Source organism: Rhineura floridana, chromosome 5 (assembly GCF_030035675.1).
Source record: "Rhineura floridana isolate rRhiFlo1 chromosome 5, rRhiFlo1.hap2, whole genome shotgun sequence".
NCBI lineage: Eukaryota > Metazoa > Chordata > Lepidosauria > Squamata > Rhineuridae > Rhineura > Rhineura floridana.
The window spans coordinates 168,883,462-168,899,098 of NC_084484.1; the positions used below are offsets into that span (position 1 = coordinate 168,883,462).

The window sequence follows — 15,637 nt, forward strand, 5'->3', positions numbered from 1 at the left end:
AAGCTCAGAGTCTTGGGCCCCTTCCAAGCACACCAATCAGGGCTGTGGAGTCGGAGTCGGCAGCAATTTTGGGTGGAGTCGGAGTCGGTAGAAATATAAATTCAAAATGTCAAAGAAGCTTAAGTCAGCTGTAGTTGAGCATTTCACCGTAACTCAAGATGGAAAACATTTTGTGTGTCAGGACCCAGATGAAGACAAATGCTGTGATGCCAAGATCAGCGCATATTCAGGCAGTGATAAAAGTGCTCCTATGAGAGCTTCCAATTTAAAAAGACATTTACAGCCCTTTCCAGGGCTGTGGAGTTGGAAGCAATTTTGGGTGGAGACGGAGTCGGACAGTAGAAAAATAGAGGAGTCGGAGTCGAAGGTTTGGCGTACCGACTCCACAGCCCTGACACCAGTGAAGGCCTTCACGGGGGCAATAGCACCTGTGGACGCCAGGTTGGTGACCCCTGAAATAAGCTGTTAGTGTAACAAAAGTAAGTGTTAAATGAATTTCTGTGCAGAGCAGTCCTTTGCATGTTTACTCAGAAGTAAGTCCTGCTGTTTCAATGGAGCTAAGTGTTTTTAGGATTGCAGTCTAAGTTCAGATTCTCTTACCTGCTTACAATGAACACAATCCTTAAGTAAAGAAGGGACATCAGCTGAGGTCGCCGGAGGCAAATATGATGCTTGGAGTATATCCCGTGCTGTGTGGGTGGAGTTCCACCCTCTCCTAGAATCTGCTCTGGAGGAAATTTTGAGGCTGCAGCGAGAGCTGCAGGGGAGAGGAGGTGCAAGTTCTGTGGTGCAAGTGGAAGTCTGTTGCATAGGCAACAGCAGCGTTGAATCCAAGCCTTGGTTTTTCCCACTGCTTTTTCTATGAGCCTCACTGAGCCTTTCCTGTTGAGTAGAAAAGCAGTTTGTACATTTTGAAAATCAATAAATATCAACACTTTGGCATATCAACACTTTGGCCACAAGATTGTCATTAAATCTTTTTCTCTCTTGGATATTACTCTTAGGTCTTGACCCTGAATCTGCCTTTCAGTCTCTCAGTGTTAAATAGTACAGCTGATTTCCCTTGTGAGAAGTCCCGTGGATTTTGGGAGCCAGTGTGATTGCAAAGATGAGTCCTGCTACTTCCATGTAAGTCTCTCGCTAAGTCCACAATACCTTGCCTCCTTTTGTGTGAGTCCTTTGAAAGAATGACTGTGTATATTTGTAGAGTTGAGGGAGTGCAACTTTTGACTTTTTGCAAAATGCTTCATTGTAGGCTGTTTTGAAGTAGTATAATTACATATTAACGCTGTTCCTTTTTTCCCATGCTCACTTTAGGGATGAAGAAGAAAAGGATACCTTTAAAATTTTAGTTGCTACCGATATTCATCTTGGGTACTTGGAGAAGGATGCTGTACGTGGGAATGATACATTTGTAACTTTTGATGAAATCTTGAAACTTGCTCAAGATAATGAGGCAAGCCAGTTTTATAACACTTAGTAAAGTTAGTAGTGATGGATCAGATATGTTCTCAAAATTAGTATTTTAATGTGCTGACAGTTCTCCGTGTAATATGTTATCCAAATGGATTACAATCATGCATGGTAAGTATCAATCCATGGCATTGTGTAGGCCAGATACAGGGAACCTATGGCTCTCCAGATATTGTTGAACTACTACTTCTGTTATCCCTGACCATTGGTCAATTGACTCGAGCTGACAGGACCCAGGGTCCAACAACCTGGCCACAGTTTCCCCATCTCTGGTGCAGGCGGACCCATCCTGAGTGGATTCTACCATAAGTGAGGACTGGGGTACTAATGAAGGATTATGCATGGTGGGATATTATTTAAATGTTCATAAATTGTTAAATTCAAATGATGACATTATGGGATCAATGATGTGGTTCCACCAACACATTAGGTTGATGAGTGCACCTTTCGCTTTTCAGCTTCTTGATATTTCAGTGTAACATACAATTTTTTTTAGCGACTGGCTATAAATCCCTGAATAAAGTTGCCCTTTTATGTTTTATGTACTTCTGAGTTCCCCATTACAGGGCTTTTTAAAGGTTGTTTGGCACCGAGAAAGCAAGATTTTGTTTGCACTCTAAACTGTTTTTAGGTACAGTAGGGCCCTGCTTTTCAGCGGCCTGCTTTTTGGTGTTCTACTAATATAGCGGCTAAAATTAGAGTAAGGCCCCACTCATATGGCGCTTGTTCCACTTTTATGGCGTTTTTTGGGCGTCGGGCGCCATTTTATTGAAGGAGTTCCGCTTTTTGGCTGGTTTCACTTTTTTAGGCAGGGTTCTGGAATGTAACCCGCTCTATGAGTGGGGCCCTACTGTAATCAAAAACACATTTCTCAGTGTGTCTGTTTTAATTACATATTAAATATTATTGAGAGCCAGTGTGATGTAAAGGTTAGAGTGTTGGACTATGACCTGGGACACCAGGGTTCAAATGTCCACTCAGCCATGAAGCTGACTGGGTGTCCTTTGGCCAGTCACTATGTCTCAGACTGACCTACCTCACAAGGTTGTTGTGAGGATGAAATGGAGAGGGGGAGAGCCATGTGTACCACTTGGAGCTCCTTAGAGGAAAGGTGGTATATAAATGTAATAAAATAATAAATAGTAATAATAATTACATTAATAATGCGATACTTTCAATTTATTTTTGTTATTCTATCTCAATATGTATAGTTTTAGAAAACGGAATAAAAATTATAAGTTAAAATAGTCTTTCATATTTTTAAAGAATTTTTTCTTTCCTTTTTATAGGTGGACTTTATTTTATTAGGAGGCGATCTCTTTCATGAAAACAAACCTTCCAGGAAAACATTACACACTTGTTTAGAATTATTAAGGAAATACTGTATGGGGGACCGTCCTGTACAGTTTGAAATTCTGAGTGACCAATCAGTTAACTTTGGTTTTAGCAAGTAGGTATCTACTTTAGTTGTAAAGTTGACTTTAGTTGTAAAGTTGACTAAATAGAAGTTAATTAAGTGTAATAATTCTTACAATTATAATTGCCCCCTGGGCTCCTACTGGAAGGAAGGATGGGATATAAATCAAATAAATAAATAATAAATTCTTCCATGGTCATTCATATATGGCATAGTTTGATGCAGGAAATTATGATTACTTGAGCAGTGGTATTTCTGTCCTTAAATAAACATGCAGAGATCTTAAACTTTGCTTCCCTGTTCAGGTTTCCTTGGGTGAACTACCAAGATGGAAATCTCAACATTTCTATTCCAGTTTTTAGTATTCATGGCAACCATGATGATCCTACAGGGGTAAGAATGTTATTCATGGATAGAGAAATAGTGGGCTCTATTAATTGTTGGATATGATAAATCTTCATAAGATTAGTGAAGAGTTTTCAAATCAGAATCCAGCAAACATTTATGGCTTAGAAGTACAATCCTAATAATGTCTACTCAGAAGTAAGACCTGCTGAGTTCAGTGGGGCTTATTCCCAGGTAAGCGTGGTTAGGATTGCAACCTTAGTGAGATTGCAGAATTGGTGTTTAGGCAAATGGCAGTCTTAATTGTATGAAATGGCTTTGGTGGCTTACACTGTAAATCTGAACAGTTTCATTTAGGTTTTTAAATGATCTATGTTTGTAAGAAGCCATAAACTTATTACATAAGAGATTGAAAATGCATTTGCAGTGGATCTCGAATTTAGTTCCTTTGTCAGCATAGAATAAAACATTGTTTTTAAATGACATAAACATTATCAGGCAATTGATTTAGTTCATCCTCTTAAAAATATCCACAAAGTTATTAGAACCGAGCAATTTTAAAAAATAGCCTCTATATCTACATGTGTCTCTGTTAATTTTCCCCCCAGGCATATTAATGATCTGAAATGATGGGGGGAAAGAATCAGTTCCACTTTATAATAGCTTTCTTGCCTAGATGTCTGGAGACTGTTATAGGCATCCAGGCTAGTGGCTATTTACAAGTCTAGTTTAACTGATCTGGAAATGTATACAGGAGGTTTTTTTCCGTTAAATATTTTATGTCATTTGGGGAACCTGTGTCCCTCCAGATATTGCTGCACTTCAACTATCATCCTTTTCTTGCTGGGGCTGATGGGAATTTGAATCCAACAATATCTGGAGGGCCACAGGTTTATCATTCCTGCTTTATGTGTTGCACGGCAGAAAAAAGCTAAAGGGTGATTAAGCCAACACTGACTTCATGTTTATCTTACAGGCAGATGCTCTTTGTGCTTTGGACATTTTAAGTTGTGCAGGACTTGTGAATCATTTTGGCCGATCACCATCTGTAGAGAAGATAAATGTTAGTCCTGTTTTGCTTCAGAAAGGCAATTCCAAAATTGCTCTTTATGGATTAGGTACATTGTTGTTGTTCTTGTTGTTGTTATTTGGCAATTCTTTAAGCATAACACTAATTATTATTATTATAATAATTATTATTATTATATCCCACCCTTTCTCCCAGCAGGAGCCCAGGGCGGCAAACAAAAGCACTAAAAACATTAAAACATCATAAAAACAAACTTTACAACACATTTTTGTTGTTAAGTGCCTTCAAGTCAATTACAACTTATGGCGACCCTATAAATCAGTGATCTCCAGTAGCATCTGTTATAAACCACTCTGTTCAGATCTTGTAAATTCAAGTCTGTAGCTTCTTTATGGAATCAGTCCATCTCTTGTTTGGCCTTCCTCTTTTTCTACTCCCTTCTGGTTTTCCCAGCATTACGGTCTTTTCTAGTGAATCAGGTCTTCTCATGATGTTTCCAAAGTATGATAATCTCAGTTTCATTATTTTAGCTTCTACTGATAGTTCTGGTTTAATTTGTTCTAACACCCAATTATTTGTCTTTTTCACAGTCCATGGTATGTGCAAAGCTGTCCTCCATCACCACATTTCAAATGAGTTGATTTTTCTCTTATCAGCTTTTTCGCTGTCCAACTTTCACATCCGTACATAGAGATTGGGAATACCATGGTCTGAATGATCCTGACTTTAGAGTTGAGTGATACATCTCTGCATTTGAGGACCTTTTCTAGTTCTCTCACAGCTGCCCTCCCCAGTCCTAGCCTTCTTCTGATTTCTTGACTACTGTCTCCATTTTGGTTAATGACTGTGCCAAGATATTGATAATCCTTGACAAGTTCAATGTACAACACATTAAAGCAAACCATCTTCAAAAATGTTACTTAAAAAAAGCCATCAAAACATCATCTAAGATTGAAAACATTTTAAAAAAGAAAGTTTAAGAACATATTAAAAAGCAATTCCAACACAGATAACATCTTAGAGAAACATCAGAGGGGTAAGAGTGGTAGAGTTTGATCTGGGAAACCTTAAGTCTTTCAAACAATATTTATAGTTTTCACCAAATAAGGGGCACCTAGAGCTGGCATAGCATAGTGGGGAGGAGAGCCTGGCTGGGAGTCCAGAGTATGTGAGTTAAAATCCCTGCTCCTGTCTCCTGGGTGTCGAGGGCCAGCTAAAGATCACCCCCACAGTGAGTGGCTCGGGGTTACGTGCCCTGCCACCTGTGCAGCCGCGGGCAAGCTGCAGAGTCCCAAGAAACCCAGTTGCCCCCCAGCTGGCAGTTGCAGACAAGGAAAGGGCTGGTTTGTGCAGCTGTGGCAAGCTGAGCAGGTCCTAGACAGCTGGGGAGGACTAGCCTCAGAGGGAGGCAATGGTAAACCCTCTCTGAATACCGCTTACCATGAAAACCCTATTCATAGGGTCGCCATAAGTCGGGATTGACTTGAAGGCAGTCCATTTCCATTTTCAAGGGGCACCTAGGTTCAAATAATGTCTCAAAAGTTCATAGATATTTGCTCAACTCCTTCTATGATCCCTGTCTGTAAAGCAAAAGCTGCGTGGAGAAAAACTGTAAGCAATTAGTAATTAAAAGTTAACCATATGTAACCATATGTAATATGTAAATTACATATTTAATTACATTTTATTTACTTTTTTATTTAATTTGTATCCCTCCCTTTCTCCCAGCAGGAGCCCAGAACAGCAAACATAGCAACAAAGCGCTAAAAACACTTTAAAACATCATAAAAACAGATCTTAAAATACATTAAAATAAAACAGCGTTAAAAACATTTTTTTAAAAAAAACATTAAAGGGTTAAAAACATTATTAAAAAACATATTAAGCAATTCTAATACAGACGCGGACTGGGATAGGTCTCAACCTAAAAGGCTTGTTGAAAGAGGAAAGTCTTCAAAAGGCACCGAAAAGATAGCAGAGCCTGCCTAATATTCAAAGGAAGGGAATTCCACAGGTTAGGTGCTGCTACACTAAAGGTCCATTTCCTATATTGTGCAGAACGAACCTCCTGATAAGATGGTATCTGCAGGAGGCCCTCACCTGAAGAGAGCAGTGATCGACTGGGTAAATAAGGAGTAAGACGGTCTTTCAGGTATCCTGGTCCCAAGCTGTATATGGCTTTGTACACCAAAACTAGAACCTTGAACTTGTCCCGATAGCAAATGGGCAGCCAGTGCAATTATTTCAGGAGCAGGGTGACATGTTGGCGATACCCTGCCCCAGTGAGCAGTCTCGCCGCAGCATTTGCACCAGCTGTAGCTTCCAGACCAACCTCAAGGGCAGCCCCACATAGAGCGCATTACAGTAATCCAGGCTGGAGGTTACCAGTGCATGGACAACAGTGGTCAGGCTATCCCGGTCCAGAAACGGCCGCAGCTGTCTCAGCAGCCGAAGCTGGTAAAAGGCGCTCCTAGTCACTGAGGTCACCTGGGCCTCTAGCGACAAAGATGGATCCAGGAGCACCCCAGACTATGGACCTGCTCTTTCAGAGGGAGTATGACCCCATCCAAAGCAGGCAACTGACCAATTATCCGAACTCAGGAACCACCAATGCACAGCGCCTCTGTGTTGCTAGGATTCAGACTCAGTTTATTGGCCCTCATCCAGCCCACCACTGAATCCAGGCAGCAGTCCAGGGCTTGCACGGCCTCTTCCGATTCAGATGTTACAGAGAAATAGAGCTGGGTATCGTCAGCATACTGCTGAAACCTTGCCCCAAAGCTCCTGATGACCACTTCCAAAGGCTTCATATAGATGTTAAACAGTATAGGGAACAAGATGGTACCCTGCGGCACCCCACAGCACAGCTGCCAGGAGGCTGAAAGACAGTCACCCAATGCTATTCTCTGAGAGTGACCTTGGAGATAGGATGGGAACCACTGTAAAATAGTGCCTCCCATACCCAGCTCACCAAGTCGGCCCAGAAGGATACCATGGTCAATGGTATCAAAAGCCGCTGAGACATCATGTAAGAATAACAGGGTCGCACTCCCCCTGTCCTTCTCCTGATAAAAGTCATCCATCAGGGCAACCAAGGCTGATTCAGTCCCATAACCAGGCCTGAACCCAGACTGGGATGGGTCAAGATAATCTGTTTCATCCAAGAGTACTTGCAATTGCTGCGCCACAACCCTCTCAATCACCTTCCCTAGGAAGGGTTTTTTTGCAACCGGTCGGTAGTTGTCACAAACCAGTGGGTTCAGGGTGGCCTTTTTCAGGAATGGTCGGATCACCATCTCTTTCAAGGCGGCTGGAACCACTCCCTCCCTCAATGATGCATTGACCACACCCTGGATCCGCTTGGTCAGACCCCCTCAGCAAGCTTTAATAAGCCAAGAAGTGCAAGGGTTCAGAGGACACGTTGCTGGCTGCATCATCGCAAGCACCTTGTCCATGTCATCAGGCTGCATCAACTGTAACCATTCCCAAGAAGTTCCATATGTAATTAACCATATGTAAGCCACCTTCGGTTTCTACCATGAAAAGAAAGGCAGGGTATAAATGTGATAAATAAATAAATGAAAGTGCTGTGCATATTATTATATTACTAGCAGCCTTGGACCTGAAGTTTCTCAGGAATTCGAAGAAACAAAAAAATCAGACTTCCAACTTTTTGGACGGTTCAGTCTGCCATCTTGATTCAAAATGGTATTCAATTGTATGTAAACATGGATGAAAATCTGCTCCTTGATCTTGGGAACCATCATGCAAAGTTTGATTACGATATCTTAAGAGGTCCACATGCTTAGTGAACAAACAACTTTCCAAAATATAGATTTGTGGCTCATTAAAAAAAACCCATCCTTTACACAAAAATTGCTGTCTTGCTGTCTCTGCTCTCCTGGTCATAGCTGGCCTGCTGCTATCTCTTTGCTGCCTTTTCCTGTTTGTATCCTTTTCTTCTTTACTTTTCTAGTGATTGAGAATATTGTCAATATTGTTATGTGGAGGAAACAAACAACTCAAGGAAATTCCCATAGATTGCAGATGTGCTCTAAGCTGGTCAATACTGCAAAAAGCAGAATGACTTTTCTCAGCCTCCTCTGCTGCTGCCCTGGTTTGCGTCCAGCTTAGCAACTGCTCTTAGGGAAATCATTTCAGGTTATTAATGCTATGGAAATGTAGCAGTTGAGATTGCTTCTTCCCTTTGGAGCTGCTTGTAAGCAATTGAGATTGCTGCTTTCCTTTGGGGCAGTAGCCACTTGTATTTTTAGCCGGTTTATAATAAGTATTTTGGCAATAGCTGCTTCCTGTCCCGCTCACCAACCTAGATGCTCTCTCCTTCCATTGATGCCATAGCACCATACTGCATTTCTTTGATTGTGGCTCATAGCTCTGCTTCAGTGTCTTTTCTTTGTCATGAGTGCAGCTTCTTTAGTTCTGCTCTATGTCATTTTTGGACAGGGAACTTAGTGCAACAACATGGGGGCAGAGATGATTGTACTGGAAGGTGCAGTGTGCAACTTGCCTGCTCACCCAGGGACATGCTGTTTGCTGAAAGTAAATATGCAGGTGGCAAATTACAAGGCAGTTTAGACCTTCTCTAAACATTGGTAATTTTAATACAAATCATAGGCAGGGACCTCAAAGGTCATCTAATCTAACCTTCTGCCAGTACCTGTATTGAAGACTACTGCATAGAACTTACTGCTACTCAGTGTCACTGATAGGTGGGCTGTGCCATTTTCAGCATGTTTAATCATAGAGTGCTCGCTACATGTTAATTCTTAAAATTATGTCTGTTCCAGGATCTATTCCAGATGAGAGGCTGCACCGAATGTTTGTGAATAAACAAGTAACCATGCTGAGGCCAAAGGAAGATGAGGATAGTTGGTTTAATCTATCTGTAATTCACCAGAACAGGTACTATTGTTCAGTAAGGCAATGAATTTGTACCCTTCTCTCTCCCCACTCCCTGCCCAGCCTTGCTTTAAAGTTATTTTGTTTGTTCTTCAGGGACAGAAAAAAATGCAAATTGCATCAAATTTTGTATATGTTTGTGTGTCTCGCACATAAACATACAAGACAGCTGGGCAAAATCCAAACAAAGATGCAAGCTCTGCCCAGCTAATGTGAATGTAGAGTGCTCTTGAAGGAACGTTAATCATAACCTTGGGCAACAGGTTGCTAGGGGCAAGGAGTAGCTGCTCTCAGCAATCTGAAAAATAAACAATTAGACTTGTGTTGGAGTGGGATCTGAAGAGCTACTTTAGATGATCTCAAGGGCTTGCTCCTGTTCAGTTGGGATTTACTGCTTTTTTGTTTTCTGTTTGAACTATAAATACATGCTATAGCCCAACCTGCTTTTGAAACTTGCATCAGTTTCGTAAGTGGTTTGTCACGTGATATGAGGAGAGTGTTCAAGGCACAGAGGGTAGTATTCAACACTAGTTATACTCATTGAGCCATTGAAATTAACAAACTTAAATTTACCAACATCCATTTATTTCAATAGATCTACTCTGACTAACATTGGGTATCACCCAATTTCTACCTGGGTAACTTTTTCCTCTTACCTGTGTTTATAAATTACAATGGATAATTTTTGTTCTTCATTCTAAATCCTTGGTGCGGATGGGTTGTTACTGATTCTGCAGTAGACTGTGTTCAGTGGTGGTAGGATTGCATAAGGCGCTGGGGGACTTGAAAGGGGGACTTGGTAGCAGGACTCAGCTGCCCTACTCTCCCGATTTGCCAAGGCAGCCTGCAGACCGAAGGGGTTGCTGGGTTATTTTCCTGTGCTGCAATGCTAACCTTATAATAGCCAGAGAAGCTACTGTAGCTGACCAACTTGGCTAGGTGACCAGAGGAACCAATAGGAGCATAGTTTGTTCTGTAAAATTGTTGCTCCAAGCAATGCAGGGTTGCTCATGCCCCTTGTCTCCCCAGTTCAGTATCTAACCACCAGACCTTTGTGACAAGACTTCTGGCCCTTGTTGATCTGATCTGGAACACCAGCATGTCTTCCATCGCATCATCTGCCTCTGGCCTATTGAACCACAGTTTGTTTGTGTCAGAGCGGGACACTCAAGGGTGGTCTGTCTCCAAGCTTGGTGTACATTCTGCACCAAGTCACTCTTATTTCTGCTAGGTTACTGAAACCAGAATTAATTGTAGAAATACAACAGTAAACAATACTTTTGTCTTCTATGTACCGTAACTGTTTCCAGTCTTAATTGGGATTATAGCTTTAGACATGGAAGCCCAACATCTTAATTTGTCTTTCCTTAAATTTTAACATTGTGCCTGATACACCATGTTTTTGCAGCTGTTAGTGGAATTAAACATTGTAGAAATACAATATTTCTATTTGAATATTTTAGTTTAATTTCAGTATAAAACCTGATTTTTATTTTTGGAACTGTCTTGTATGTTTCCTTTGGTACAGGAGTAAACATGGAGCCACAAATTATATTCCAGAACAGTTTCTAGATGATTTTATTGATCTTGTAATTTGGGGTCATGAGCACGAATGTAAAATATCTCCCACCAGAAGTGAGCAACAACTTTTCTATGTTTCTCAACCAGGAAGTTCAGTGGTTACATCTTTGTCACCAGGAGAAGCTGCCAGAAAGTATGTACTTAACTTTTCCATAATATTTGGCATTGTTTATTAAATAAGACCTTGTAAAACAGTTTTTGCTTGCTCTCACCCCCCCCCCACCATGGTTAGAAAGTGAACGCAGGGTATTTTAGAATTTTTATTCTGGGTATTCAGGGGGAACTAATGAAGGGAACTAATAAGAACATCTTTCCTGAAGTTGTGCCCCTTGGCTCTACCTGCTTGCTTCTGCCTAACCCTCAGAATATTCCCAGCTTCAAAAAAAAATAAACAGGAGAAGGCCCCAGGGCTATCTCACTGTGACAGATGGCAATTCCTATTGTCACAGTACAAGGGCTATCTTCTGCCTGCCTCCCTACAATTTCAGTGATTTATCAAATGGTCCATGTCCTTCCTGTCCCAGCAGCTGCTGATTCCCCAGTTGTTCTTGTTCTTGATATAAGTATGCCACACACTAATCATGCATATAAGAAGGGAGAAGGTGTAGCTCCACTGTGCATTTTGTCTGTGACCCCTGTTTTTCTCTAGGGGTGGAGTTGGACTGATATAAAGTAGCAGGTGGAGACAGTGGAGGTACTGGGCTACGTGGAACAAGCTCTGCCTTCTAGAGCCTCCCCCAGTAGTGCCTCTTAGAAAACTGAAACACCTTTATTATAGTTGCTCATTTGAGATAGGAACCTTTCAGAATCATAGCACCATAATAGCAGCCGTCATGGTCATCAACAACCCATAATCCAAATGGCCCTAGAGCAAACCACCTAGGGACTTGGGGAACTGCACAGGAGGTCTTTGACACCCAAGGTGCAGAGTGGGTGAATATTTCTCCCCCCTTGTGAAGGAGTCCACTTAGTGTTGGAGGAGGTTTTGTCCTCCAGGCATGGGAGGCAGTCTCTTGTATAACTCCCAAAGGAGATTGGGCTGCCTCCAACTCAAGCCCCAGTTCAACTTCTTGCCTCCACTGTGAGAGCTAAATAAATAAACAGGAAAGAGTTCTCTGCAGTTTATGGTGCAGGGTGGGAGATTCTGCCATATCTATCCTTTCCTCAAGAAACAGTGAGGGAAGAGCATACAAGTAAATAGATGTCTCTCTCCCTCTCAGGTAACATAGTCTTGTTTGGGACTAGGAAGATAAAATTGTTTGGATGATTGTAAATTTACTGAGTACATCTTACTCTAAAAAGTACTTGCCTAGTGCCCGTGAGTCTATTTGTTGAGCTATTTGAGGAAGACCAGTCATATAATATTGATGATAGTGAATGCAAGGGAAATGGAAGGTCAGCTGGGCTGGGGAAGAAACTTTGATGAGAGCTGAGGGAAAGAGATGCTGTGAAAGATGTACGTGAAAACAGAAGGGGCCTTGGGGGTGTAGTGGAGATTTCAGATGACAAATTATTTGTTCGTAATTGTAAGCCAAATCCTTAGCTGCAGCGATCTGGGTTAGTTAAACTGAGTAAGAAGAGGAGATACTTGCACACCACCTCCATTCACTGCACGCTAACATAAAGACCAGATAAACTTTGATTGTTACAAATGTGAAATCCTGATAGACATAAACCTTGAACTCCTTATCCATTTGCTAAGGCTCCCAAAATGTTATTGTAATACCTTCCTGTCATGTTGACAACTCTGTGAACCCAGTAGTGATAATGGCTCTAGTAAATTCTCAGTATATACAGTATACTCCTGTAATTACCCAGCTTTGCTCAATGCATTCCAGGCATGTTGGCGTGCTGCGCATCAAAGGCAAAAAAATGAATATGCAAAAGATTCCTCTCCAGACAGTGCGGCCTTTTTACATTGAGGACATTGTTCTTGCTGACCATCCAGACATCTTTAATCCTGACAATCCTAAAGTAACACAAGCAATACAAGCTTTCTGCATGGAAAAGGTAATTTTAAAACAATACATATGATTTTCATTGCATCATAAAGGAGAATGACAATGTTCTACTTGTAGGGTTGATTCCTATCTGTTCTGGTTTCTTTACATAGCACAGGTGTAGAAATTCTCTCAACATTTCATCCCTTTACAACATAATGGCTAGCCTATACCAGAAATAAGCAGCTCACATCATCTTGAGAATTTGCGTATGATGATAGTGTACAGTGTCCATTTCTGTCGGAACCTTGAACTCTTGAGGTCCTCTTTGGTGCCAAATGGCTGTTACGTTGTGTACATCATAACTTTGACTCTAGGAAAAAATGCTCAACTAATGCTTTCCTGGGTCTTTTGACAGCCATTCTTTGCATGGGCTTTGGTGGAAATTTAGATAATGGGGTTGGACTTTGCTGCTGAATCTGAATACATGAAAAATCATCTCACCCCTTATATTCCCAGTGAATCACTGTGCCCTGCAGATGAGGGCCTCCTGCAGACACCATTTTATCAGGAGGTCAGTTTTGCACTATAGGAGTCAAGCCCTTAGTGTTGTGACACCTACCCTTTGGAATTCCCTCTGCTTAAATGTTAGACAACCACCATCTCTGTTGTCTTTTTAGTGCCTACTGAAGACCTTCCTCTTTCATCAAACTTTTAAAGAGATCTTTCCCAGTCTGCATCTGTACTGGAATTGTTTTTCAGATGTTTTATAATTTTATCACTTGGGCTCCTTTTGGGAGGAAGGGTGGGATATAAATTTAATTTATTATTGTCATTATTTATAATCCTACTGGATATGAGTGTGATGAAAGCCGGGGCCCTCCCCCTGACTTACACCGTCCCAGGAGCCAATTCCCCACCCTTGGCAATTGATCCTGGCAAGATATCCTTCTCTGCCAAGGCTGTGCATACTCACAACAACCCTGCAGGGTAGATGGCCGCCACCACCCTTTTATACTGGTTAACCACTCTGAGCCGAAGGGAAACTCAGAGCCCAGAAAACTTGCCAGAAATTCCAAAGAGCAAGAGTCAAAAAGACACTCTTTGTCCTGGAGTCTTAGGCAAACACCCAGTTATACAGTAGTCGTGGTCAATGGCCAACGTACCAGATTTAGAACCGACCTTCTCCTAAAATGCACACTGGTAAATAGAAATAAGTTTATTAAAGAATAAAAGAGGTGCAGAGTTACAGCAGCAAAATGGTTCCTTAATATCTACACCCAAGAGGGGCAAGGTAGAGAGTTCAATCACAATAGAAAAAACAACAACAAATAGCTAGCCTAGTCTAATACAAAAAAGGCTTACAGTTGGTTAGCCAGCCCTCCTCAGAGAGACAGCAGTCGGGATAGTCGATGGCAAGATGGAACCTCACGGGGCAACATCAAGTAGGCATGATGGAATCCAAGAGAGGAACAAAACGTAGAATTTTCTGCTTATACTTAGGGCAAAATCCTTAGCAACAGGCCGGAGGCAATTATCCAATCAGGGACTTCTTTATGAGGTAAGGGCTCATTAATCACTGGCCAAATAGCATATCCTCCCTAGCGCTCCCCAGGCTTTACGATCTTGATGGAACCAGGCCCTTTTCTGATAAGAAGGTGTTAGGCTGGGCCTTTGATTACCCGCAGCTGGGTAGTAAAACTGCCAACTCATGCTGGTTAGCAAAAACCAAATGTTAACCTATGAAGATCCCACACTGTCAAAAAGAAACCCCACAATTCCCTGCTCTACAGTCATCTTGGATGCAGGCTCGCATGACAATGAGGGTCTGGCAGACTTAAAAAAGAATAAAGAGCTGCATGTAGCCCATCTGAATGTTATGCCATGACTTTCAAAGCAATACTAGAATCCAACATTGATCTGTACAATTTGGAAATATTATGCTAATAGTGCCAGTATTCCTCCTGCAACAGAGCATCTTAGTGAAGTGAGCCTTTTTGCCTCACTTAAAAATGTGTCTTTGGCTTTTAATCAAAAAGGAAAACAATTAGCTTTTAAATAGCATTGTTCTGGTTTTCAAATCATAGTTTTAAATATTATTGTTAGTACAAGATAATTAGATATAATAGGCATTTTTATATATAGCCAATTATGTGGTGGTGTTTTGCTTTTTTAAAGGTTGAAACTATGTTGGACAATTCAGAAAGAGAACGTCTTGGAAATCCCCGACAACCAGATAAACCTCTAATAAGATTACGAGTAAGATGGGGCTTCTTAAATCAAAAAGCCTTATATTATTTTATAAAAGCAATGTAGCATACATCTAGTTAAAAGCGGCAAATATTTGAAAGTGTTCCTGTTAGATGTGCATCTTAAAGGGCTCTTTTCTTGCTTAGTGGAGCGGCAGTAAGTGACTTTCTTGTCTCTGCATGCTATGGGGGGAGGACCTGAGGAACTTGTGAGAATTAATAAGCAGTTTCAAAGCCACCTATCTATTTAAAAGAAGTAAACAAGTGTAGTTGTTACTGTTGAAACATTTCATACTGCACCAGATAGAAGAGCCTGATATTGAGCTGAATTATTAAAGGTGGGTGTCTTGTATGTCATACTGTAACATAAATGCCAGGTTGGTTAGAGATTCACAAGGTCATTAAACTAAACTGATGGATTCTGAATTGTTTTAGATCATTGCAGACCCTACATCTTTAATTCTTTGGGTTTTTTTTAAAGGTAGATTATAGTGGAGGCTTTGAACCGTTCAGCATTGTGCGTTTCAGCCAAAAGTACATGGACAGGATAGCTAATCCAAAAGATATCATACATTTTTCCAGGCATCGGGAGCAAAAGGAGAAAAACGGTAAAGTAAACTTTTCTTACCTGTGTAGCTTCTTCAATGAATTTTTAACAAGTATTATTAATGGAGAAAAGAAC

At 41.1% G+C, this 15,637-nt stretch overlaps 1 protein-coding gene across 3 annotated transcripts in view; it reads left to right on the forward strand.

The window, feature by feature from the left end:
• The window catches only part of MRE11 (MRE11 homolog, double strand break repair nuclease), a 49,779-nt gene that overhangs the window by 3,479 nt on the left and 30,663 nt on the right, over positions 1–15,637 (forward strand). For all 3 annotated transcript variants that reach the window (XM_061628806.1, XM_061628804.1, XM_061628805.1), the window contains exons 2-11: positions 1,005–1,128; positions 1,318–1,456; positions 2,763–2,923; positions 3,196–3,283; positions 4,212–4,353; positions 9,074–9,188; positions 10,714–10,899; positions 12,605–12,776; positions 14,885–14,965; positions 15,437–15,563. In XM_061628806.1, coding sequence (XP_061484790.1) covers positions 1,109–1,128; positions 1,318–1,456; positions 2,763–2,923; positions 3,196–3,283; positions 4,212–4,353; positions 9,074–9,188; positions 10,714–10,899; positions 12,605–12,776; positions 14,885–14,965; positions 15,437–15,563 — 1,231 coding nt within the window. In that variant the 5' untranslated portion in view covers positions 1,005–1,108. The remainder of the gene's footprint in view (positions 1–1,004; positions 1,129–1,317; positions 1,457–2,762; positions 2,924–3,195; positions 3,284–4,211; positions 4,354–9,073; positions 9,189–10,713; positions 10,900–12,604; positions 12,777–14,884; positions 14,966–15,436; positions 15,564–15,637) is intronic.